General features: G+C 42.8%; 1 protein-coding gene across 3 annotated transcripts in view; it reads right to left on the reverse strand.

The window, feature by feature from the left end:
• Positions 1-26,148, reverse strand: part of CCDC93 (coiled-coil domain containing 93) — a 225,763-nt gene that overhangs the window by 110,606 nt on the left and 89,009 nt on the right. For all 3 annotated transcript variants that reach the window (XM_030209955.1, XM_030209954.1, XM_030209953.1), the window contains one exon: positions 5,566-5,682. In XM_030209955.1, coding sequence (XP_030065815.1) covers positions 5,566-5,682 — 117 coding nt within the window. The remainder of the gene's footprint in view (positions 1-5,565; positions 5,683-26,148) is intronic.

The following is a 26,148-nucleotide window of genomic DNA, read 5'->3' on the forward strand; positions in this document are numbered from 1 at the left end:
CTGACATCATGAAAATTGAGGAAAAATTATTTTATAGCAAGATACTTGTAAGAAAAAACAGATCACAGGTCTAAGTGAAACCCCAATTTGTCAGAAGGTCAAAAAGAAAAAAAGAAAAAAATTAATAAGAAGCTGAAATTTTTGACTAAGGAACTGAGAGGAGAAAATGCACAAGGATCTTACCATGATTAGAGAAGGAAATACTTTTAATAAACAGAATGATTCATTAAAAAAGAAGAAAAGCAAGCTACTTCCTCATCAGAAATCTTTGGAAACAAACTGCTAATGCAAATATGGCATTATCTTCTGACATCTGAATCAATCTATGTAAATCAGGACTGAAAAAATAATCCAACCAGGTCAAAGATGATTTGGATTATCTGAGTACATCTGAGTCATAGCTGTCAAAGTTCATCTGTCCATTTATACTGTATTATCTGACTGTGCTCACAAACAGTAGACAATTTTAGCGTGCTCTGTATTCTGTCCTCTTATGCATGCCAGTTTGATTTGTTACCCTTTTATCATTTCTTTGTATTTCTACACCATTTTTTCTTTTAATCTTTAATTGCAGCAGTTTAACCTTAAGCAACATTGTACTCTCCACAGTGCTCAAAGAAAAGCAGACTCAGTTTATGTGACCAACACAACCCTAGCAGGAATTTAATTACCCAAACTAGAAGATAGTTGAGACTCTAGTGCAATTCTATGTACTTAAGAGACTGCAACTGAAGACAAAGTCATTGCTTCTTTTTAACTGAAACACACACCCACAAAAAACGTCTGCATAGCATACTGTACATTTTGTCAGCCAAGAATCAAGTAGTCTGAATCAAAGCATTCTGTTGGTCGAAACACAATTCTTTAATTTTGAGCAGGATACATGAAGAAGAATGCAAACAGAACTGCATTTAACATTTAAATGTCAGAGTAATAAATCTATGGCTTAAGAGCAGACAGAAAACACACAATCTTCGAGGATTTGCTTCCGCAGTCCTTTTGCAGTTATAAAATAGAACATTTCTTCCAACCCTTAAATGGTTGTAAAATATCAAGAGTAAAATAAGTTTTTTTTCCTATGAGAACATTTCTGTAACAGCATGCACGAATCTTAAGAATTTTAACTACCCCAAATTATTTAGTGAATTTCAAATGATGCTAAACTTCATTACGTATTTTAAATGTCATGTTTGTTGAAATATGTTCATTTTCTTTGGCCATGCTTCTCCATCTGGATATAAGGCTAACTGATTCAGCAATCAAAAAAAAATCTGTTTCTGCTTTCAACATAAACCTCTGATGTACATCAAGAGTTGTGAACAAAAATAACTACAAGGAGATGAATACCGGGAAAGCAAAGTTCCTTATTTGTAACAGGTGTTCGGAGGACAGTAGGATATTAGTCCTCACCAATGCTTTTTTTGTAGGAAAAAAGGTACCAGTACTCATTAGGGGCAGGGGTCACCATCTATGGCTCCGCCCCTATGGTAGCCACACCCCTTATACCAGCCGTGGCACATATAAACAGTATCATTGAAAATACTATACCAGTATAGGAGAAAAAATAACTTGTGATTTATTTTCATTATACCGTATTTTTCGGACCATAAGACGCACCTAGGTTTTAGAGGAGGGAAATAGGAAAAAAATTTTTCCTTTTTCCCTCCTCTAAAACCTAGGTGCTCCAGTGCGTCTTGTCCGAGTTTTGGATCGCCCTCCCCTACTTACGTGATGCGATGTTCCCTGGTGGTCTAGTGACGTCGGGGCAGGAAAGAGCCCCCTCTTTCCTGCCCAGCGCACTGCTCTCCGTGCTCCTGACTGCTTCCTGACGGTCTCGGCGAGATTCAAAATGGCCGCCGAGAATCTCCTAGTAACCAGTGCATATGGAATTGAAGTGGCTTTAGACTCAGATTTAGGCAAAGGTAACTGCATGGAGTTGCAGATTTTGAAGGTGCCAAGTACCCAGGACAAAGAGGAGCCTGCTTCTACTTCTTTAAGGCCATATGCATGTGCTGCTTAAAAGGGGCACCACTGTTCAGTTTTTTGTTTTTTTTTAGATCTCTGAACCCCTTCTTTCACTTTCTGTCTGGTATCTGAAGTCTGGGCTTTCATACTGGCATCAAAGTCTTAAATCTGGCCCTAGGTATCCTGATACAACAATGCTGATGTAAAAAATCCCGCATATACACAGTGCAACACTTTAGAAAGATCTTGGGGCTTTGTTTACATTTTCTCCACTTCAGTGTCAGATAACATCGCTCACTTGTGAGGACCAGTGCTTTTTTTGTGCTGGTACGGCATACCGGCACTTTTTTTTTCCTAGGGCCAGCTCACCTGCCCGCCCCTAGCTCCCAAGCCCTGCTTTCCATTCCTGCTGCCCGCAACGCATTTAAATCGTTTTTTGTTTTTTTTACCTGAAGTCGTAGTGCTGGCATTAGTGAATGGACCAGGCTCGCCTCCTCCTGCCTTCCCTGTTCGTCGTTCCCTCACAGTGTCCCGCCTTCCTCTGACGTAGTTTCCTGTTTCCGTGAGGGCAGGACACTGAGAGGGAACGACGAATAGGGAAGGCAGGAGGAGGCGAGCCTGGTCCTTTCACTAACGCCGGCGCTGCGACTTCAGATTAAAAAAAAAAAAGAAAAGATTTAAACGCGTCGCGGGGCGGGCAGAACGGAATGCAGGGCTGTCGGGGATCTAAGGGCGGGTAGGTGGGGCTCGGGTGCTGGAACTCGACGGGGGCTTGAAAGGAGGGCAGGTGAAGGCTGGGTAGAGTTACTGGACATGGAGGGGAGGTTAGGGGGCAAAGGAGAATCGCTGGACATGGGGAGGGCACAGGAGAATCGCTGGACATGGAGGGGAGGGTAGGGGAAAGAGGAGAAATTGCTGGACATAGATGGGAGGGCAGGGGAGAGACGAGAATCGCTGGACATGGATGGCAGTTGGGAGGAGAAATTGCTGGACATAGATGGGAGGGGAGGGCAGAGGAGAATCGCTGGACATGGAGGGCAGGGGAGAGAAGAGAAATCGCTGGACATAGATGGGAGGGGAGGACAAAGGAGAATCGCTGGACATGGAGGGCAGGGGAGAGAGGAGAATCGCTGGACCTGATTGGGAGGGGAGGATAGGGGCAAAGGAGAATCGCTGGACACAGATAGGAGGGGAGGGCAGAGGAGAATCTGGACATAGATGGGAAAGGAGGGCAGGGGAGAGAGCAGAGTTGCTGGACATGGATGGAGGGGAGAGAGGAGAAATGCTGGACATGGATGGAGTGAGGGGCAGAGAAGAGAGGAGAAATGTTGGAGGGAAGGAAAGGCAGAGGAAGGAGATGCACACGGTTGGAGGGGAAAGGAGAGAGGAGAAATACTGGACATGGATGGAGGGGATGGAAGACAGAGGACGTAGATGCACATGGATGGAGTGGAGGGAGAGAGTTGAAATGCTGGACATGGATGCAAGGGAGGGAAGAGAAAGGAAGTGAGATGAACATGGATGAATGGAGGGAAGGAGAGAGGAGAAATACTGGACATGGATGGAGAGGGAGAGGAAAAATGCTGGACGTGGATGGAAAGAGGAAGGAGATGCATACTGACAAGATGAGGGAAAGGGAAAAGAGGAGAAAAACTGCACATGGATGAATAAAATAGGCAAAAGCTGGATCCGCTCTATACCTCCTCCAGTCAGGTCCGCAGAGGACCCAGCTTTTACCTATGGATGTACGGCAAGAAATGAAGAAGAAAGGAGGAAAGTAAAAAAAATAAATGTATTTATTTATTTATGAACATTTATACCCCACTTTTTTCCACATAAAGCAGACTCAGAGTGGCTTACAATGTACAGATTAATCAATTACAATTACATTGGATAGGGGGGCAGGAACAGGGTAAGAAGGGAAGAAAAACTAAGATGGACGGTGGAAATCCAGATGCGGAGATGGCCCAGAGTGGTTCGAACAGTTCACGGCAAGGCGATCCACAATTGGGAGCTGTAGCAATACCCAGTAAGCGCAGGCGAAACAGCAATATGCGGCCAGGAGAGTGGTAGTGGTCACCAGAGGCAGACAACAGCAGCTGGAGGCGGACAGTGCTGGTGGGGCCCAGGATGACAACGGGTCCGGCAATACCACCACAGATACCTGCGCACTCCGGCACTCTGGACCACAATGGGAAAGAGATGCTAGTTCCACTTCGTAGGAAGAAATCACAGATGACAGCACCGTAGGGAAGGTGAAACAAAGACCAAGTTGTTTGCAGCAGCAAAGTGGCTGCTGCTTGTATAATGCTGAATAATTGTGGGCTAGAAAGGAACCGCTGGACTGCAACCGACGTTCCTGGTGACATGGAGAGGGATCCATAGTGGTGCAGGAGCAAGCGTTCCTCCTCCCTAGTCTCAACCGACGAGGCCCTCCAGACCAGGGACAACCGTCACCGTGCTGTCAGTCTGGCAGAAGAGAAAGAGCCGCACAGCTGAGTGGCTGGCGGCGTGGGCGGGGCCCGGGTAAACAACTCCGATGCAACGTCCAAAAGCCCGTCCGGGCCAAGGCAGCAGAGGCAGCAGACTCCCCACAGAAAGATGAATAGCGGGGAGGAGGTGGCAGCGGCCCGCCGGCAGTTGGTCCTCGAACATGACGACAACGAGAAGCCAAATCCTAAGTGTATATAGGGACAGGTAAACAGCTTTATTTTCTCCAAAGAAAAGAAAGAGGTACAGATCCCAGCTACAAGACGCTTTTAACAAAATAAGGGGTCTTTTTACTAAGGTGTGCTAACAGATTTAGCGTGCTAATGATTAGCACGCGCTAAATGATAGGACGCCCATTATATTCCTATGGACATCTCATCATTTAGTGCGTGCTAAATCAGTTAGTGCGCCTTAGTAAAAGGACCCCTAAGAGTGTGGGCGAGGGGTAGAATGGAAAAAACAGAATGTTAATGGGAAACAAACATGGTTTTGTTGGCAACAGGTGTTTTCTGCATATTTTTCAACCTGGAAATAATAATAATAATGGATTTAACTGGAGATTATGTTCTATTCTGCAGAACAGACTAACCAAACCTACTATCATACTGCGAATCTCTCTGCAAACAATAGCAGGATGCAAATGTGTGGAGAGAAGTTCATGATGCAGCCTTGCAGATCTCCTCCATGGAGGCCGACCTCAGATGAACCACCAAGGCAGAGATGGCTCTGGCATTGACATGTAAAATGCCTTTCCAGGGTCAAGACTGCCTATGCACAAGCTGAAAGAGATATAGAGGCATATTTTCAAAGCACTTTGGGAGGCTAAGTTCCATAGGTTTCTATGGAACTTTGGGAGGCTAAGTGCTTTGAAAATGAGCCTCATAGTCTGCTGTCCATTAAACAATATGAATTGGTTATGACAGTCCCAGGCCTTTTAGGATCAAAAGAAAAAAAAGCGGGGTGAACTTTCTGGGGGTTTTAATCAATTCCTAGTGGAAGATTAATAAGATTAGGCTCTTTAGCAGTGCAATGTATGCAAGGCACATTCACTTCCATGTAAAGTGGCATGAGAAAAAGTGTTGGAAGGATGACTGACTGGTTATACAATACCTCTTCTAGAAATTTGGCTTTCTGCAGGATCTGCCTGTTGAGAGATGCCACTTTCCTGCGATGTTGTTGAGCAGCCCCTAGTTTTTCTGGCCGTTCCTCAGCAGAGAGATCTGATTTCTGTTATAAAACAGAAAGCTACAATGTAAAATGCACAAATTATAGTCCTTTTTTTTCAAAATTTTTATCAGTTCATGCAGTGGTTTAAATCCAAAATGTACATATTCATGGTCGTTTACATAAAAGGTCATTAAAAAAAATATTGCAGAGTAATCTAATAACATAAGCACATAAGCATTGCCATTCTGGGACAGACTGAAGGTCCATCAGGCCCAGTATTCTGTTTCCTACAGTGGCCAATCCAGGTCACAAACAACTGGCTTACGGACTTTTCTTTTAAGAAGTGATGCAAACCTTTTTTAAACCTTGCTAACAGCTTTTACCACATTCTCTGGCAATGAATTCCAGAGTTTAATTACAGGTAGCTGTATACACTTTCACAGAGAAATTGGGTCTTACACCAAAATTAGGGCCAATTTTTGAAAAGAGAGAGAAACAATGATGAAAGAGTAATATTTTGCAGTTTGCAACACTTTCTCACATATGATAAATTCCTATCTACTATGAAGCCTGGGGGGCAACGATGGATCCCTTCCACCTTAAGCACAGCTGACACTCTTCCCCTACATCTTCTCTGATGGCTTCTTGTCAATGCCACTCTGGAACAGCGATTTTAAGGGACCTTTTACTAATCTGCAGTAAAAAATGGACTAAGCGTGTGCTTATGCATGTCATTCCTGCATGCTAAGGTCATTTTTACCGTGTGGATAAAATGGCTAAGTTTTTCTTTTATTATTATTTCCAGCATTAATGGCCACGCACTAAGGGCCAGATGCTCTAAACCTAACGAGCAAGTAGTAAACCCTGGCATGCACTAAAAGCCATTTTACGACGACGGCAGCAGCTAACGAAAACGGAATGCAGTTGAGCAAATTGTGTAGAAACCGTATTGTAATGAGATGCACTAAGCTTTTCCGATTGCCTTAACGCTGGAAACTCTAACGAGAGGTCTGTACCTCTCGCTGGGGCTGCGCGGGATTGAAAACTAATCAAAAACCGCTATAAAAGTCATTCCCCCCCCCCCCCGGCCGCAATAATAAAAACAAAAGTGCAGTTGAGGCTGGCCATCGAAAACAGCAGTCCGTTTTCGCCGTCATTCACCTCCGCAATAATAAAAACGTATTTTTTAGCCGTGCTTCACTCAGCTGAGAGACCAGGAAGTCTCTGAGCCAATCACAGCACGTCTAGCTCGGCTAAATGATGTTTTTATTATTGCAAGGGGGGAATGACGGCCAAAATGGACTTTTTTTGGATGGGCATCCATTCTGGCCATCACTCCCCCCTTGCAATAATAAAAACGTCTTTTTTTAGCCGTGCTTCACTCAGCTGAGAGACCCAGAAGTCTCCCGGGTATCTCAGCTGAGAGCCTGCAGCATCGGAGCCAGGGTTACTTCGCAGGAGGAGGAAAAGATGGACATTTGACCTTGGTAGCAGCAATGAACGGACGGGTTTGCTGTGCTTCTCACCATGGGGGTCTCTCAGCTGAGAGCCTGCAGCATCGGAGCCTGTGATTTTTTTTTATAATACAGAACGTCCATAAAGGGCGCTCCGGACGAGCACTTGGAACTTGAGAAGTATTTGGCATGTGCAGAGCAGCCAGCATAACGCTTTGCTGCTCTGCGCATGCTTGACCGGCTGATTGGCCGACTGTTTTACGATGGAATAGAGAATGCAAGTGAGCTACAACGAGTAGCTCATTTGCATTCCCTTTCCTTGATGCATAGCCGTTCCCTACTGATTCGCTAAGGAATTCGGTACGGAACAGCTCTGACGACTTATAGTGCATCCCCCCCTAAGTTTCCCATTACTGCATGGCCATTAGCATATGAGCATTTACTGACACCTATTTTGTAGACGGTAAAGTCTCTCTCACTAACCATGTGCTAATTGGTTAGCATATGGCAACATAGCTGTGCTGATTAGCAAAGAGCATGTCTACTCTCCACCCAGTCCTGCCCCCAGAACTAAAAAAAAATATATATATATTTTTACCATTTGGATAGCGTGTGCTAAGATAGGAGCTGAAGGCTGGGAAAGTCTACCAAATCATCTCCCAAGCTCTCCATCAAGCGAGTGGCAGAAACCTGAGTGCCTAAAGCCAAAAGCAAATGGCTGAGGCATCTGCACATTCCTTCATGTGGCTGCTAACTTCGATATTGACAGTCTGTCCGCTCCCTCCAAATGTGCTTCTAACTACTCCATGGTCCCTAGGTGGCCTGGCACTCCACAGCAGCAGGAACTTTATTGCTCCGAATGGCCACCGCAGTTAAGTGGCACTTAGAACTATACAATACAACAGGGCCTCCATTTCTCCTCACCAGTGATGTGCTGACCTCCACTCACAGCTCTTTGAAAGATGGCTGAAGCTGTTGCGAGAACCGGCAGACAGGAAACACCGGGCTAAACAGTAGAAAATCCTTCCTGCTGTCCCTAGTGACCTGTCAAACACACACCTCCTGACAGGAAGTCAACATCTGCACGAAGCCACTGAAAACTCCCCAGGCTCTTTTATTCTGCCCCTCCCCCTTTTCTTTATTACTTAACAGGAGGGAAGGTGGAGGAAGGAGATGACCAGCCTACAGGTCTACTGGTTAACAAAGGCAGGAATGGATCTAAGTTCATCTATGTATTCCCAATTACAGTGCTCAACAGCCAGAACCTGGAGCCCCCAGCCAGTCCCAAGACAGCAGTTCATAGGCAGCTGCATGGTATACCCATCCATCACTATCTGCTGGAGACAGAAATATTGAAGAGCAGGTGTTGCTTGGGGCCCTGTATAGGGTAGGGTTCGCAAGTCTGCTCTCTGTCTCTATCCGGTTAACAGGCATAACCCCTTGGGATCTGGCATGGTCTACTGGACGATAAGCAAATCTCTATCATTCAACATAACTGACAAGGAGCCTGGTGTACTATACATCTTTCCTACAAAGGGAACGTCCTATATTGCATCAGGGCCATGGATTCTTCACTGTCAAACTGACATGGAACCCTGTGTAGTTAGTCCATCATAAAAATAGTCGGTACAACTTGTAAAGCTTTTCCCAGCCCTACAAATGTTAATTGATGAAGCTCATCAACAAAGCTACTTATATCCTATTTTTCATGCATTATCTTAAGGACTCAAAAAAAAAATCTAATGACCTACTTTAGGAAGCTAGCATAATATACAGTATGCAAGGAGGGGGCCAAAGAGTAAGCGTGAAAGCATAAATCAGCACAACCACATTATTGATGCAGCTGAATGCTCTGTCGAGCCCTGAGGCTGTAAAATGGCGGCTGTTCTCCACACATGATCAGACAAGAGGCTGCTCCTCACTGCCAGTTAGCCCCAACAAAATGGCGCCTATTCCTGAACTCTCCTGCATCCAACTGCACACCAAATCTGAAGTTGTGCTGTCACCAACCGCTTCCTCTGCATCTCACTGGATTCCTGGCTTGCATGTATTGCAACTCCCCGATGCCAGCCGCTGGGTCCCACAATGGGAACACCGCTTCAGTGCCTCTGCAAGAGTCACCATTCACTTCAGCTATTAACAGTGCAACACAACGTGCCCCAAGTGGTGAGTCAGGATCTCTCCCCTGCATCGAGTAAAACGTTCAGCCCTCTAAGCAGTTCCGAGTCAAACTTTAGTTGGACTTACCACTGCCGGCTGCTCCACCCCCAAGCTCACTGTCTCTATAAGTCTTACCACAGATGAGAAAAGGCTCAGGACTGATATTCTACCCCATGCTCTCAAGCATACCTCTTTCTTTCTCCTTTCTCTCTTTTTTTTTTTTTACTTATTTATATATATATATTTTTTAAGATTGTTGTGCTGGAAAAGGAGAGCTTCACAGTTAACAGGAGAGAGAAGAAGTAAATCCATGGGGTACCACAGACAGAGATCCAAAGACCTTCAGATATGACTCTACAGACTCAAGCCACATGCAAAGCTCAACTGGGGACCAGATGACCAACTGGACAAGGAGCAAATCACTTAGAACCAGAGGCTGAAAAATGTGTCCATCCAACTGATGGAGACAGAAAACATTGAGGAGTTGGACTAGATGCCATGAAAGATGTCTCAACTCAGTTTTCAGTTCTCTACCTCCACCTGCTGGTTGATGGGAACAAATATCCTACAGGTTCTGGAATGGTGGGACGCTATGCAACTGAAGGCCACTTTTACTGCAACTTTGTAAAAGGGCCCCACAATATCATTAAAAAAAAAATTCAAAAATAAATAAATAAATGCAACTATTCTCATACTGTCTTGCGGTTTTATTTTGATCTTGTTCTTTTTTACATAGATTTCTCTTAATCTGCTTTGATGGGAGTTTCCTAACACTTCAATATGCAGTGCTTTACATGCTCAAGTAGGTGCTCATAAAATTGCCAGGATGCATATGTGTGTAAAAGCAGATGCTTTATGCAGTTCCATAACAGGATGTCTGGTAAATGCCTATTCTATTATAAAGCCTTTCCTTTATTAAATACTAGCCTAAACGAGTATATACGTGCTTAAAAACTAGGTGTGAGCACTTATGCCAACCACAGAGCTTTAACGTGTGAGCCACCAAATGCCACATATATATATTTAACTTATAGTATTCTACAGGCTACACATGTGCGAGTCCCATCTTAGCTTTGCTCATGTGTTACAATTTCCCCTATCTTGCAAATAAGCACTCTGCAAATTTTGCATGTATTTATACAATAATGCTTAGCCAGAATTTTGAAAATTATTCATATATGTGCATACAGACACACACACACATAAATGTATTATTCTAAACATTTACCTGGATAAACAGCATGTGAATATTAGTTCCTATGTTACAGAATTACCCCCATAGGGAGTATTTCTATAAAGGTCACCTGAAGAGAGGCATTAAGTGCCGAGTGCTGAACACAAATTCTATATTGGCAATTACGCATGTAATCGCTGTAACAGAACACTAGCGTAAGTCTCCATTTTAGCACCTAACTTTAGTTGCCTATGACCTTCCAATGTCCACACCATCTTGCATTTATACGCTATAGAATTTGAATGCTAAGGTTATACAATACCAACCAAGTACATTTAAATGCATAATTGCAAATTTGTGCCAATTAGTAGCTTATTTGTCAATTTACATCTTAAACCCCAGATTCTATATAGCGCAACTAGAGATCCATGCTGAAATCCAAGCACATTCTATAACAGCACTTAACAAGTAATAATGAGCACTAATTAGAATTTACATGCACAACTTGCTAAGTGTATTCTGTAATGAAATGCACCAAACTTCTAACGTGTACAGGCAAAAAGGGGCATGGTTATGGGCATTTTGTGGGCGCTCTGAAATTTATGTGCATAGTTGTAGAATATGGCCCTCTGTATCTAAATCTACGTGCCAGGATTTACGCCACGTTTTCATTGGTGTAAATGGATGTGTGTTGTTTTAGGCACTGAGATATCAACTAAGCGTATTCTATATATTGCAAAGGCGCTGCTAAAAGAACACGCTTAGTCGGCACCGATTTCCATGCTTATATTTTAGGCATCATATATAGAATCTCCCCCTAGGTGACACTTTTATGCAATATTAGGGGAATTCTATATATGGTGCCGAATGTTAAGTGCCACTACACCAAATTTTTGGTGTGGAAAAGTATCCTAACAGATGGCAAGGTACCAAAACGGGGCCGAAACAGCAGATCTATGCAAAACCATATTTACTTGCCCATTCATAGGATAGCTCCTAATGTTTCCACACCAATCTGCAAATGGGACCTAATGATGGGAGGAACATGGGCAGGTCAGAAATGTTCCCTTAAGATGCATGCAGTAAAATAGAATAGTGCAGATTTGCATCAGACTCATGCATCAGGATTTGCGTCAGGCTCATGCATCAGGATTTACACCTGGTTTCAGCTGGTGTAAATCCTTGTGCCCAAAGTTGAGCACAGATCCCAGTGCTACACGCTATTGTAGAAAGGGCACCCATCCCAGAACGCCCCTTATAAAATACTGTTCAGCGCCAATTTGTTTTTGGCGCCAAATTTTGAGCACCATTTACTGAATCCAGCCCTCTATGAGCAGCTGTTTCCAAGGGCAGAGAATGAGCAGAGAGAGCATGTACATATAGAGATTTTTACCATCATATATACACAAAGTTACTTCTAGCTCAGAGCAGATAGAAAATTTTATACAGGTGTATATTTTGCCTTTATGCAAAATGCCTTTATGTGCCCATGTGCATTCCATGCCATGGCACCCTCTTAAAGCAAAAGAAATGCTGAGGTTTTTTTATTTTGCTTTGACTTTTTAAATCTCACAAATACTGTATATCAAATCCGTGGATGCAACAATCAAAGCATAATACCTGAAAACTATGACAAAGTATAATTAGATTGCCATTTTCTTGCAACCTACTCTTAAATATTTTATGCACATTACTTGTTTCTTTTCCTTCAAGAAATATTCCAGCATCTTGCAGAAATTTCATTTTATGTTAATAAATCTCTCTTTTTTGCCAAGAGATGAAAATGTATTTTTTAAATTAGAATTATAAATATAATACATCAAGTAACAACTTGAAAATGGAAGCACATCCACCACCATAGGAAAAAATACAAAATATCAATACTAAGTCCATAATATACAACATAGTTAGTGGACAGCATATACCTCACAGCTGATCTTAATTCTGCAAAGCAGTGAACATCAACCTTGTCTCCCTGCCCCCTGAAGTAAATAGAGAACAAGCAAAGGCAAGACACTTTTGGCAATTAATACCTCAGGACAGAAGAAGTAGTAATTGAAATAAGCTAAAGAAATATGGTTATGTCTACTGTTGCAAGCAATAGCATTTGATCATTTCCCAAGACAGAGATCCAAAGGCCTTGCTCCAGTAACTTAGTAGCCACTGTTGTACTACACAGTAAGAATCAATTTTCAATTAAGCTTTTACATTCTTATAGCGTTCTAATCACTGTCTGTGCTTTGAAGTTACTGGGAATTTTTTTTTACTACTTACTACTACTTAACATTTCTAGAGCGCTACTAGGGTTACGCAGCGCTGTACAATTTAGCAAAGAAGGCCAGTCCCTGCTCAAAGGAGCTTACAATCTAAAGGACGAAATGTCAAGTTGGGGGCAGTCTAGATTTCCTGAATAGAGGTAGATGGTTAGGTGCTGAAGGCGACACTGAAGAGGTGGGCTTTGAGCAAGGATTTGAAGATAGGCAGGGAGGGGGCCTGGTGAATGGGCTCAGGGAGTTTATTCCAAGCATGGGGTGAGGTGAGGCAGAAAGGCCGGAGCCTGGAGTTGGCGGTGGTGAAGGGTACTGAAAGGAGGGATTTGTCTTGAGAGCAGAGGTTACGGGTAGGAATGTAGGGGGAGATGAGGGTAGAGAGGTAGGGAGGGGCAGCAGATCAAGTGCATTTGTAGATTAGTAGGAGAAGCTTGAACTGTATGTGGTACCTAATCGGAAGCCAGTGAAGTGACTTGAGGAGAGGGGTGATATGAGTATATCGGTCCATGCGGAAGACAAGACGTGCAGCAGAGTTCTGAATGGACTGAAGTGGGGATAGATGGCTAAGTGGGAGGCCACTGAGGAGCAGGTTGCAGTAGTCAAGGAGAGAGGTAATGAGAGAGTGGATGAGAGTTCGGGTGGTGTGCTCAGAGAGGAAAGGGCGAATTTTGCTAATGTTATAGAGGAAGAAGCGACAGGTCTTGGCTATCTGCTGGATATGCGCAGAGAAGGAGAGGGAGGAGTCGAAGATGACTCCGAGGTTGCGGGCAGATGAGACGGGGAGGATGAGGGTGTTATCAACAGAGATAGAGAGTTGAGGGAGAGGAGAAGTGGGTTTGGGTAGGAATTTTTTTTTCCTGATCTTACAAAGCTTTCCATAGCTAATAAAACAGTAATATTATACAGTTGCTTAAAATGTGTACATATAATTAATTGATCTGATTACATGGACAACAAACACATTTCAAAGATATACATGCACAAACATACACAGATAAAGACAAACACCCTTTTTTTTAGTTCAAAAGATTTTATTCATTCTATTAATATTCAAACAAAAGAACAATAACAATTCACCAACAGATCTGACTACAACATCAAAAGACAAGCTGCTGATCAACAAAAACATCAATGAGACCATATATCATAAAACGTACGCAAGAGTCCAACTTTCTCAGCAATCACTCTTATAAATTTGACAAATATAACTCCACCACAAATGCACAGATAACTGGAAAATATTGCTGTGTTAACATTTTCAGAGCTAAAAGTAATATTAAACAATCTAGATGGATTCTTATGACGCATACAAGGAATTTTAACAGATCTACAAATCACAATGTCAAATGTTAACAGGAAATCAAACTTGAAAATATTCAGCATATGCTGCTATATACCCTCTCAATAGGATGTCAACATACTGCAATAAAATAGTATATGGGATAATGTTCCTTTCTCACAATTACAGGCCCAACAATTGGGACTAAGCATATTATTCGCTCAAAACTCCCTAACTGGCATTGAAAAAAAAAACCAACAGATTAAGCGACCGAAGCCGAATGAAGAGCTCAAGTCACAGAAAGTGAAGTTACTTACCTGTAGCAGGTATTCTCTGAGGACAGCAGGGCTTACATTCTTACAAGTGGGTAATGTGGCGCTGAGACACACTCCACCTCGCATGCGCGGGTGCCTTCCCGTGCACAGCGATCGCAGTTAAATACTACAGCAAGAAAAAATAAAAGTAGGATACAACTCCTAGGGGAGATGGGAGGGTATATGAGAATATAAGCCCTGCTGTCCTCAGAGAATACCTGCAACAGATAAGTAACTTTGCATTCTCCGAGGACAAGCAGGGCATTAATTCTCACAAGTGGGGTATCCCTAGAATCCAGGCTCACAGAAAACAACAAGCACTGGTCAATTGGACCTCACACTGGCAAGGACATAATTCAGATCAACCTGAAACTATATACAAACTGAGTGAGAGTGCAGCATGGAACAGAATAAAATGGGCCTAGGGGGATGGAGTTGGATTCTAGACCCCAAACAGATTCTTCAACACTGTCTGCCTGAACCAACTATCGCATTGGGTATTCTACTCAGTAATGAGATGTGAATGTGTGGACTGAAGACCACGTAGCAGACCTACAAATTTCTTCCATTGAGGTTGACCGAAAGTGGGCTACCGATGTAGCCATGGCTCTGACATTATGAGCCTTGACATGACCCTCCAGGGTCAGCCCAGCCTGGGAATAAGTGAAAGAAATGCAATCTTCCAGCCAATTTAAGAGGATGTATGTTTCCCCGATGGCGACCCCCATCCTGTTGGGATCAAAAGAAACAAAAAAAGTTGGGTGGACTGTATGTGGGGCCTTGTCCGCTCCATGTACGTCAATGCTCAGTTGAAGTCCAAGGTGTGCGAGGTGGTCTCGCCTGGATGGGCATGAGGTCGGGGGAAGAACGTTGGCAAGACAATCGACTGGTTCAGATGGAACTCAGACACAACCTTTAGCGTGAACTTAGGGTGCATGCGAAGGACTACTCTGTTGTGATAAAACTTAATATAAGGTGCATCCACCATTAAGGCCTGAAGCTTACTGACTCTACGAGCTGAAGTAACAGCCACCAAGAAAGTGACCTACTAGGTCAAGTACTTCAGATGGCAGGAATTCAGTGGCTCAAGAAGCTCTGATCAACTGGGTGAGAACGACATTGAGGTCACATGACACAGGCGGAGGTTTGACAGGGCACTTTGACAAAAGCAAACCTCTCATGAACACTAGAGGCTGTCCATACATGGGCTTAACCTCTACATGCTGACGACAAGCACTAATTGCACTGAGGTGAACCCTTATGGAGTTGGTCTCGAGACCAGACTCAGAAAGATGCAGAAGGTATTCAAGCAGGGACTGTGTAGGACAGTAAACAGGATCTAGGGCCTTACCCTCATACCAGACGGCAAACCTCCTCCATTGATAACAAATCTTAGTGGAATCTTTCCTGGAAGCCAGCAAGTCTCAGGAGACACCCTCTGACAGTCTGAGAGAAGCAAGTTCTAGGCTCTCAACATCCAGGCCTTGAGGGCCAGAGACTGAAGTTTGGGAAGTAGAAGAGATCCCTAGTTCTGCACGATGAGGGTCAGAAAGCATTCCAATCTCCATGGTTCTTCAGAGGATAACACCAGGAAGAGGGAACCAGATTTACCAAAGCTAGTAAGGCGCAATTAAGATCATGGTCTCATGGTCTTGCTTGAGTTTCGGCAGAATCTTCCCCACAAGAGGAATAGGAGGATACGCGTACAGCAGGCCTGTCCCCCAAAGCAGGAGGAAGGCATCTGATGCTAGTCTGTCGTGGGCCTGAAGCAGAACTGAGGGACTTTATGATCTGATTGAGTGGCAAAGAGATCCACTGAGGGGGCAATATTGAAAGACCACTCATGCGGTTGCATAACCCTGCTCAGTCTATCGGCCAGTAGAGGTTTCTTTGTCTGTTTCTGCCCGCCAGATAAGTGGCTCAGAGGAACATACCGTGTTGGCAAACCCAGTGTAACATCCGGATGGCCTCCTGACACAGAGCACGTGATCTGGTGTCCACCCGCTTGTTGGTGTAATAAATTGCAACCTGATTGTCTGTTTGAATGAGCACAATTTGGTTGGACAGCCAATCTCCGAAAGCCTTTAGAGCATTCCAGGTTGCCCTAAACTCCAGAAGATTAATCTGAAGACCAGTTTACTGGAGGGAACACTATCTCTGAGTGTGTGAAGCCCATCTACATAAACTCCCCAACTGAGAGATACATCCATCATCACCACTTTTGGTGGCTGAGGAATTTGTCTCTCTCCAACGTAACAACCTTCTTCACATTTTTTGAATTAAATGATACATTGGAAGAATAGCACGTGGAGGATATCCTTATGCTGAATGCCTTTAACATGTGTGACCCTAGGGTCCTGTGATGTGCGGGCACAGTTTGCAGCTTGTTATTTATTTGTTACATTTGTATCCTACATTTTCCCACCTATTTGCAGGCTCAATCTGGCTTACATAGTACCATAAAGGCGATTGCCAATTCCAGTATGAACAATTACAAAGTGATGCAGTGGTAGAATAAGGTTCATGTGTAAAAGACACAATAGGGAATCTTAGAGAGGAGGAGTTGTGTTATGTCCATTACGCTCTTTGGTTTCGATTGTGTTGCAGGGTTCAGGCATTTAGGTTGGGTCGGTAGGGTATGCCTTTTTGAACAGGTTATTTTTTAGTAATTTCCGGAAGTGTAGGTGGTCATACGTTGTTTTATTTATTTATTTGTTATATTGGAAGAATGTGTGCCATTCTCTTCCTTGTCAGATTCTATTGGGAGTTTGCTTTCATTAATTTTTGCATCAGATTAGGTGGTTGTTGGACAGCCAGCATTGATGGAGCTGGGAATATCTTTCAGTAATTTATGCTCCTGGAGTGGTGGCTGTAGATCTTTGATGCTTCTTCCCAGATTTTTCCAGCTCTGGATTGTATGTTACTACAAGGGGGACTCTGTGCTTGTCTTTTCTTTGTACAGCAATAGTTTTCACCTGGGTGTTTTAAGGGAAGAAGCAATCTTCTTGGAGATTATTTTGGGGTTGTAGCCTTTTTCAGTCAGGATTTTGAGGTATGTATCTCTGTCTACTGGGTCAGAGCAGATACAATGGTATTGTGTGGTTTGCTTGTGTATAATGGACTTTTTCCATCTGAAGGAAGCTGGAGTTGGGGAGGTAGCTGCGTTTGTCAGTTGGGTTCCTGTATATAGATGTTTGTATCTAGCCATTGTTGATAAAACTGTGGTTGTCTAGAAAGTTGACTTTCTGTGGAGCAGTCAATTTTGAATTTGATTGAAGGATGGTATGCACTGAAAGAACTGTAAACTTGTTTGCGAGTCTCTTCTCAGTTCAAATCATAAAAATATCATCAATATACTATTAGTATTTCAGGTAAGAGACAGACGGTGGTTCTAGAAGGTTCTGCAGTTTGTTTACAGAAAATGAGAAATAGTGCATTCTCTATGGGAGCCACTCACATTCTGCAATTCATGGCCTACCAGTGTGAGAAACTGTTCAAATAATTTGCTGGTTCTTTTTAATGATGAATATTCTTTACATTTTATGTCTGAGGTAGTAGGGCGTGTTTGTTTGTTTGTTTTTTTAATCGATAGGAAGGATATAAATGAATGAATACATAAATCCTTGCTGCTAAATTTTATATACATTGTTTTAAAATAAAGTAGGTGAGAATTTAACTAGTTGCATGTGTATAATATGTATTTTGTAAATTGCCTCAGGTCTTTTGATTGAGGGGGATTAATAATTGCACTAAATAATTAATATTGTCTCACATTTTCTATGGTATGGAACTGTCACAAAACGCATAGCCACCCGCCTGATGCTACCCTGTAGCCACTTAGAGGGTCTATCCACAGCACAGCTCAGGTCCGCCTGCATCTGCCGCTTGTGCTCTACATTAGCACCTTCCTCCCACCGACTGGGTCACAACCACCTCTGGGCGAGTCTCCCGCTCTCAAATTATCCCTAGTGATTTCTAGGTTACTGAAGCCACACTCCCAGTGGTCCCACAGTTCCTAGAAAGCACCCATAGACACAAAACACAAACCACCAGGATTCTTTGTCAGTCCAGAGGCAATAAACTAAAAATGTTTATGGTCATGAAAAATTAGAACAATGAACAGAAAAGGTGAAATTAGCAAAACAATAACAGGTAACTGAAATATGGATCAATTATAATACTATCTAAGCATCTGTATACTATCTAAATAGTACCTGGGGAGATCAGGACATATAGTTGCTCAAAGGTTATCAAATATAACTGTTCACAGGGCCTCAGCAAAGAAATCTCTCTCTCTTTTCCTTGGCTAAGACTGGGGCAAAAGTCAGTACATCCTAGATGAATTTGAGGTCCTAGGCCAACCAGAGCCCAGAACAACAAATTTTCAAACGTATACTGCATCTTACCTCCTATCTGTGCCAGACTAAAGAAAAAAGTGTCCTCTGTAACAGCTTTAAAATAAGGAAACACCAACTGCTGGCCAATAGGAGAAATACACTTCAAGAATTAAGGCAGTTTTACAGGCTTAAAACCCACTGTTTTGTCACAGATCCTAAATAGAAAATGCAGCTTTCTTGCACCCTAAAGAAGCTTCCTATTACATGCCATCTTCCTTTTACATGTTAAGTTCCTTAAGCTTTTCTGTGAAGGGCTTGTGTTGCACATTCTATAGAAATTTGGAAGTCTTCTGAAGGACTGCTGGTTATTTCAGTAACCTTAAAACTATGTAGCCTCCAAAAAAGAACCAAGTGCTAACCAAGGATAGTAGTACCTCCTTTTTCCTACATTTTGCAGACACTATCTTACTCTTACTTGTATCAGGGAGGCGGGGATAGTGCTGGGAAGACTTATACGGTCTGTGCCAGAGCCGGTGGTGGGAAGCGGGACTGGTGGTTGGGAGGCGGGGATAGTGCTGGGAAGACTTATACGGTCTGTGCCAGAGCCGGTGGTGGGAAGCGGGACTGGTGGTTGGGAGGCAGGGATAGTGCTGGGCAGACTTGTACGGTCTGTGCCAGAGCCGGTGGTTGGGAGACGAGGATAGAGTTGGGCAGACTTATACGGTCTGTGCCAGAGCTGGTGGTTGGGAGGCGGGGATAGTGCTGGGCAGACTTATACGGTCTGTGCCCCGAAGAGCACAGGTACAAATCAAAGTAGGGTATACACAAAAAGTAGCACATATGAGTTATCTTGTTGGGCAGACTGGATGGACCGTGCAGGTCTTTTTCTGCCGTCATCTACTATGTTACTATGTATCCTTACTAAAGCAGACCAGATAATTTAACTTTCCATTATATTCTTTGCTGGGTGATTGTCTACCTCTTTAACCTTTAACCCACCTCTTTAACATTGCTTTTGACTCGTAACCACTTGTAACCACTCGCCTCCACCTACCCTCCTCTCTTCCTTCCCGTTCACATTAATTGATTTGATTTGCTTACTTTATTTATTTTTTGTCTATTAGATTGTAAGCTCTGTGAGCAGGGACTGTCCTTCTTCTATGTTTGTGCAGCGCTGCGTATGCTTTGTAGCGCTATAGAAATGCTAAATAGTAGTAGTAGTACTATCTCTCTGATTAAAGGATGCACTGAGCAGATATTACCCTGTGTTTTTTTCAAGACATTATTTTCTTGTCTGAATTTTTAAGCTTCTGATTTAAGTGTTTGCTTATTTTTTTCACAAGCTCTCAGAAACCAAAGGTTAGAAGTAAAGCTGCTGCAATCACTTATTAGTCAAAAAGGAAATTTCTGATAAACTGATGAATACAAAGCGTACTTAGACTAAAGGAAATAAAGCCGTAAATGAAAGAACTTCTGCAATCTAAAATGTTTTGTTGTTGCTTTGAGGGGCATAAATTTACATTTCCAAGCATATATTTTCCAATACTATTGATTTTAACTTTATGATTTTTCAAAATGTTTTTTCTGTACTCATGATGAATGAAGAACTGGATAACTATTACCGTAAAGGCTACCATATCTGCAAGGGAAAAAATGGTAAGATTTAACAGAACGAACTGAGAAGCAATCATTCCCCTAAAAGAAAGCTGCTTACATCTAACAAGTATTTCCAAGAACAGTAGGATGTCGTCCAACAAAAAGCTCTTGAGATTTAGAACACTTTTTAGCATGTTTAACCAAGTATGTGCAGGGAATCTTGCCTCAATGGTGCTGTGGGGTGCCAATACGCTAAAGAAGTTGGAATGCTGGTGATGTCCTCATAGACCATCTGTTACAATTAAGCATCTACATTGTCTCCAGGGACAAGCAGGAAATGAGTTCCTCACTCATGGGAATCTCCAAGTACACACTGCATTTAACTAAAGACAGGAAAACTGCAAGAGTGCACCAGGATTTGATTTTTTCTTTTTTTTGTGTGTGTGAGAAAAGCAACCTGAAAGGTAAAAGGGAAAGTGTGTGTGTGTGGGGGGGGGGGGGGAGAGAGAGAGAGAGAGAGAGAATTGGATTTTTTGACTCGAGGAGATTCTGCAGGACACACTTTTAAACCTAATGTTGCACTGGGAATCCTTTTTGAAACATTGATTTAGTGTTTTGGCAGATGCTCACGTCACAGCTTTGCAGACCTCTAACATAGAGGCCAATTTCTGGCAGGCCACTAATGCTAACATGTCTCATAAAATTATGAGTCTTCACTTTCAGGGACCTCAGCATAAGTAAAAGAAAATGCAAACCTGGTAGTCAACTAGGCAGTGTCCGGCTGATATTTAGCGTACTTAACCGGCCAGGAATGGTTCCTGGCCAGTTAAACAGCACTAATATTTAGCATGAGATAGCCAGTTATCTCTGCTGAATATTAGCGCTTAGCTCACAGCAGCTATATTGCGTGATATAATTGGCTAGCCACAAATATTCAGTGCTTGGCCGGCTAAGTTCGGCGGCCATATCGGGCCACTTAAATAGCAGGCCTATCTTTGACAGCTATAAACTTAACTGGCCAGCACTGAATATTGACTTGGCCAGTTAAGCTTAAACTGGCCCAAAAGCCCCCAGATATTCAATGACGGTCACCAGAAACGGCCCGACATTGAATACCCAGGCTCAGCGCGATTACAAGACTTAGCTGGCTTGCCTCCCGCAGGCTGAACATTGGCCAGTGTGTGTTTAACCATAGTAGTCTCAGGTTTTTAGAGTCAAAACAAACAAAAAGCTGGGTGGACTATTTAAGATCTACTCCAGATAGGTGGCTAAGGCTCATGCAAAGCACATTCATCATCATGGGAATGTGGCCTAGAGGAAAAATATTGATGGAAAACAGATACTACTTTAGCTGGAAACTCAGGATAGGTGTGCATAACTGTCTTATTGTTGAAACACTTTATATAGGGCAATCAGTCACTGAGGCCAGAGTCTCACTGTCTACCGATGTCACCACTGACAAAAATAAGATTTTCAGGTTCATTAGTTGGGGCAATACCACCTTGACGTCCCAAGATACAGCAGGAATCATAATGGGCGCAGTCAACTGAAGCAAATCCTACATAAGACAAACTAAGGGCTGTAAAGAAGTGGGATTACAATCTACAGGTAGGCCTTGACAAATTTTCTTTGAATCAGAGGCCAAGTGTCATGCACTTACCTGCCAGAAGGCTGGTCCCATACAGGGAGTGAGTATAAAGAGCAGAAAGAGGCTGGGGCTATCAGTAGTTTGGCACACCCCAATCAGCCACTATTAATGCCTCTGCTGTGTTTGGCTACTACAGTATGCATCTCTGCTGACTGGCCTCCTGAGACTGCATAAATCCCCAAACCCCTACTAACCCTCCAAAACACTATCCTAGGTTGATGGAGTTAAGGGGGTAGAGGATGCCTGCTCATGCTCCCCAGAAGCTGCATGTTCGGATCTGGGCAAGTACATGCATTCTGGTAAAACAAATTCATTTAAAACATCCCTTCCAGAAATCCCAAAGGAAGATTACGGCAAGCTCTTCTTCACTTTCTGTAAGGCTTTTAAATATCTCGGATTTAAAAACAAGAGAAGCCCAGTGTAACAGTGTCCAGTATACAATAAATGTAGGCGTTGTCTCTATCACCTGTAGTGAGACCAGATAGTAATCAGAACTGCAAGTCTGTCCACTGATTGACTCCCACTGAAGTCGGAAGCACTTTGACAGACAGACCTTGCTTAGTAATGTTAAAATTAAAACTCAGAAGTACAAACATTTTCCCCAGATACACTAAAAAAAAAAAAAGGGGGGGGGACAGGGGAGAAGTTATTGTGTGCTTTCTCATTATACAAAATGGAACCAGACTTAAACCCCATATTGATAACTCCACCCCCCCTCTTAATGAGAAAAATCCCTTAATAATTCTGGCCCTTATTATGATATAGAACTAGCAGTGAATATATAACTTTATGAACTGTTCCCCAAGGAGACAATTAGGCATATTTTCAAAGCACTTAGCCTTCCAAAGTTCCATAGGTTTCTATGGAACTTTGGAAGGCTAAGTGCTTTGAAAATATGCCTCAATGTGATTTGCTTGTGGTAGCACAAAAGCAGGACTGGAATCCAAGTAAAAAGTTATCCTTCCCTTTTATTAACTTGCATGCAAAGAACTAGCAGTGAATATATAACTTTATGAACTATTCCCCACAGAGACACTGTGATTTGCTTGTGGTAGCACAAAAGCTGGACTGGAATCCAAGTAAAAAGTTGTCCTTTCCTTTTATTAACTGGCATGCGAAACATATATTCAATTTAAATGTCATCTATCTGTCATGAAATGCCTAGCACCCACCTGGTGCTAACCCTGCGGCCACCTAAAGGCTCTGTCCCAGCACTGCTCAAGCCCGTCTGCATGTACTCTACACTGGCATACCCTCCACCCCACTGCACTGGGTTTCTCTTGCCTCTGGGCTAGTCTCCCATCCGCAAGTTAATTCCCCAGTAGTTTCTAAGGACACTGGGGCCACAATCCCAGGGGTCCCACAGTTTCTAGAAAACACCCATAGACTATGAACACAAACCACCAGGATTCTTAGTCAGTCTAGGAAAACAGAGCTAATAAACTAATAGGTTTATTATCAGAAAAGTGGAACAGTGAATGGTAAAAAAAAAAGGTGTAAAACAGAAAACAGGTAAATCAACAGGTATCAACATTAAACTAACTAGACACTTTCTTACTACCTGAGTAGTAACTGGGGAGTTCAGGAAAATAATTGCTCAGAGGTTTTCAATAGGGTCTCAGTGTAGAGATCTTTACTCTCCATACTCCCTCTCCAAGACTCACGGAATCTAGCACATTCTGGCTAGATTTGTACTTCAGGGTCAATCAGAGCCCAGATCATTAGCACTGAGGGGTATATGGCCAATAGCAGTGCAGGTTAGTTTCCCTCAGGGCTTAAGCTGAAAGGAACACAGTTACCTCTGCAACAGCTGGCCAAACAAGAGAAATACATGTCTTAAAAATGGTAATACAAATCACAGGCATGAAAAATCACCACATCATCCATATGTCTTTTCTAACCAAATGATGGAAACCACAGCCCTGATTGGTTCAGCTCCTTCAGCCACTATTAATGCACAGTTATCAGTCACAAGTATTGTTTTTCAATATCAAAATGTAAGATCCTTAGGAGTTTAATCGCAAGCATGTTTCTCACAATGTGCTGCTTCTTTACATGATTCAGCACGAGAGGATTTATGTCTCTATAAACTTGCAAAGGTAGTCAAAATTACACAGCATCTTTGTACACTGAACTTTATGGTATTTATAACAACAAGTTTCTTCCGGGTGCCAACAGCTAACATGAAATATGACTAATGCACCAAAACATTCAACACAACTTAACAAGCTTCCTGCAGAGCTAAACCAAGCAAGACAAATGGGAGGTAACATTTACTGTATCTGGGAATTCCTCATCACAGCTTTTGGCTTAGTAAGCAGAGGGAACTCATGCTGCTACACTGACTGCACACGCACACATGGACAATGAAATCTCTTGATTCTAGAAGATTCGATGAAGACCTACTGGCACGTGCATGTGGTAGTGGCAATTAGCAACAGTGCCAGTGAATCAGGGACTGACTGACAGAAATGAGTGGTACTCTTGCTAACTGAAGTCACCACAGGGATGAACCAGGCCTCTCTGATGATGGGCTGGCTCATGCCCCATGGCATGGATCTGCTCTGTGTCAGCTGACTCAACCCAGGCCAGGAGCAGAGGGTTATGGGAGACTGCTGACTGCATGCGTTGTGCGCTCAAGCAAGGAGGGGGAGCTGGCACTAGACTGACTCAAGGTGAGAGCTAGGCTGGCTGCCTTCCATCCTCATGGGAGTCCCGCAAACCCAGAAGGGATTCCCACGGCACTCCCACAGCCATGGAAGGGATTACCGTGGACTCCGCGGGTTTCCCACAAACCCCATTCCCATGCAGGTTTCTAGTGCAGAAAGTGTGAAAATGTCTTTATAAACTACCTCCTAAGTCTGTGCCAGAGGTAATGGAGGACAAAATGACTTGCCTAAGGTCACAAGGCTTGCATAGTTCTTAATTTGCTGCTCTGTTAGGCTCCTCCTCTGCTCCAATTGTTCATCCCTCGTCATTTATGTTGCAAAATCATTTTAAATATATTACCACCCTAGAAGAAAGTGGTTTTTGAAATAGGAGAGGTCTTTGAGACTTAAATATTTCCTTTCTTCCTACACTATATAGATCAATTTAACACATGTATGCAGATCACAGAGTAATCCTAAACATACAAATGAAATCTGTTCTAACCATCAATCAAGGTATTAATTCACAACATTTACTGTGCAAAGTCAGGTCCATCAATCTACACTTAAAAATCACAAACTGAAGCTACTTTTAACACAACATAATTTCTATCAAATAAAAACCAGTATGTCTAACATCAATCTACAAGACAGCTGTTGCTCACACAAGAAAATTAACACAGCTCTCTGACTGAATAAGTGTAGAGCCAAGGCAGCAATCGCAAATGGGTCTCAGTAACTGACCTATATCTACTGTATACAAAAAAGCTGAGAATATAACAGTAGACAAGGGCCACGAGGTCTGATTTGCTTCAAGTTTACAACGCTAAAGGCCACAGCTGATGTTTTACCTTCCCCTTCACTTTTTCACATTTGTTTTGATGAAGGCCAGTCAGGATTTAGATTAGATTTCAGTACTGAAACCAGCCTAACAGCACCACTGGATGACCTTAGATTAATCTTGGACCAAGGATCAATGGGCCTTTTGGTCCTATTTAACTTCTTTGCAGCTTTTAATACTGTGATGAAGGAAAAACCGATGCAAACATTAAAATGCCTAGTGATGGGTAGACAGGCTTTGAACTTGATTACCTCTTTTATAAAAACAGATTCTATAAAGGCAGTGCCTGATTAAGATTCTTTCACTTTCAGATTGCTTCATTGTGAAGTTTTTCATGGATGATCCCCCCCCACCCCCACCCCCACTCTTTGTCCTGTTCCCATCAATGTTCATTTGTTTTCTTTGTGGGCTACAATTACATAAGACAACATAAGAACATAACAATAGCCATACTAGGTCAGACCAATGGCCCATCTAGCCCAGTATCCTGTTTTCCAAACAGTGGCCAAGCCAAGTCACAAGCACCTGGCAGAAATCCAAATCATGGAAACACTCCATACTACAAATCCCAGAGTAAGCAGTTGCTTCCCATGTCTGTCTCAATAGCAGACTATGGACTTTTCCTCCAAGAATTTGTCCAAACCATTTTTAAACCCAGATACGCTAACCGCTGTTACCATCTCCTCTTGCAAAGAGTTCCAGAGCTTAACTATTCGTTCAGTGAAAAAATATTTCCTCTTATTTGTTTTAAAAGTATTTCCATGTAACTTCTTTGAGTGTCCCCTAGTCTTTGTACTTTTGGAAT

The sequence above is a fragment of the Microcaecilia unicolor genome, chromosome 7 (genome assembly GCF_901765095.1).
Source record: "Microcaecilia unicolor chromosome 7, aMicUni1.1, whole genome shotgun sequence".
NCBI classification, from domain to species: Eukaryota; Metazoa; Chordata; class Amphibia; order Gymnophiona; family Siphonopidae; genus Microcaecilia; species Microcaecilia unicolor.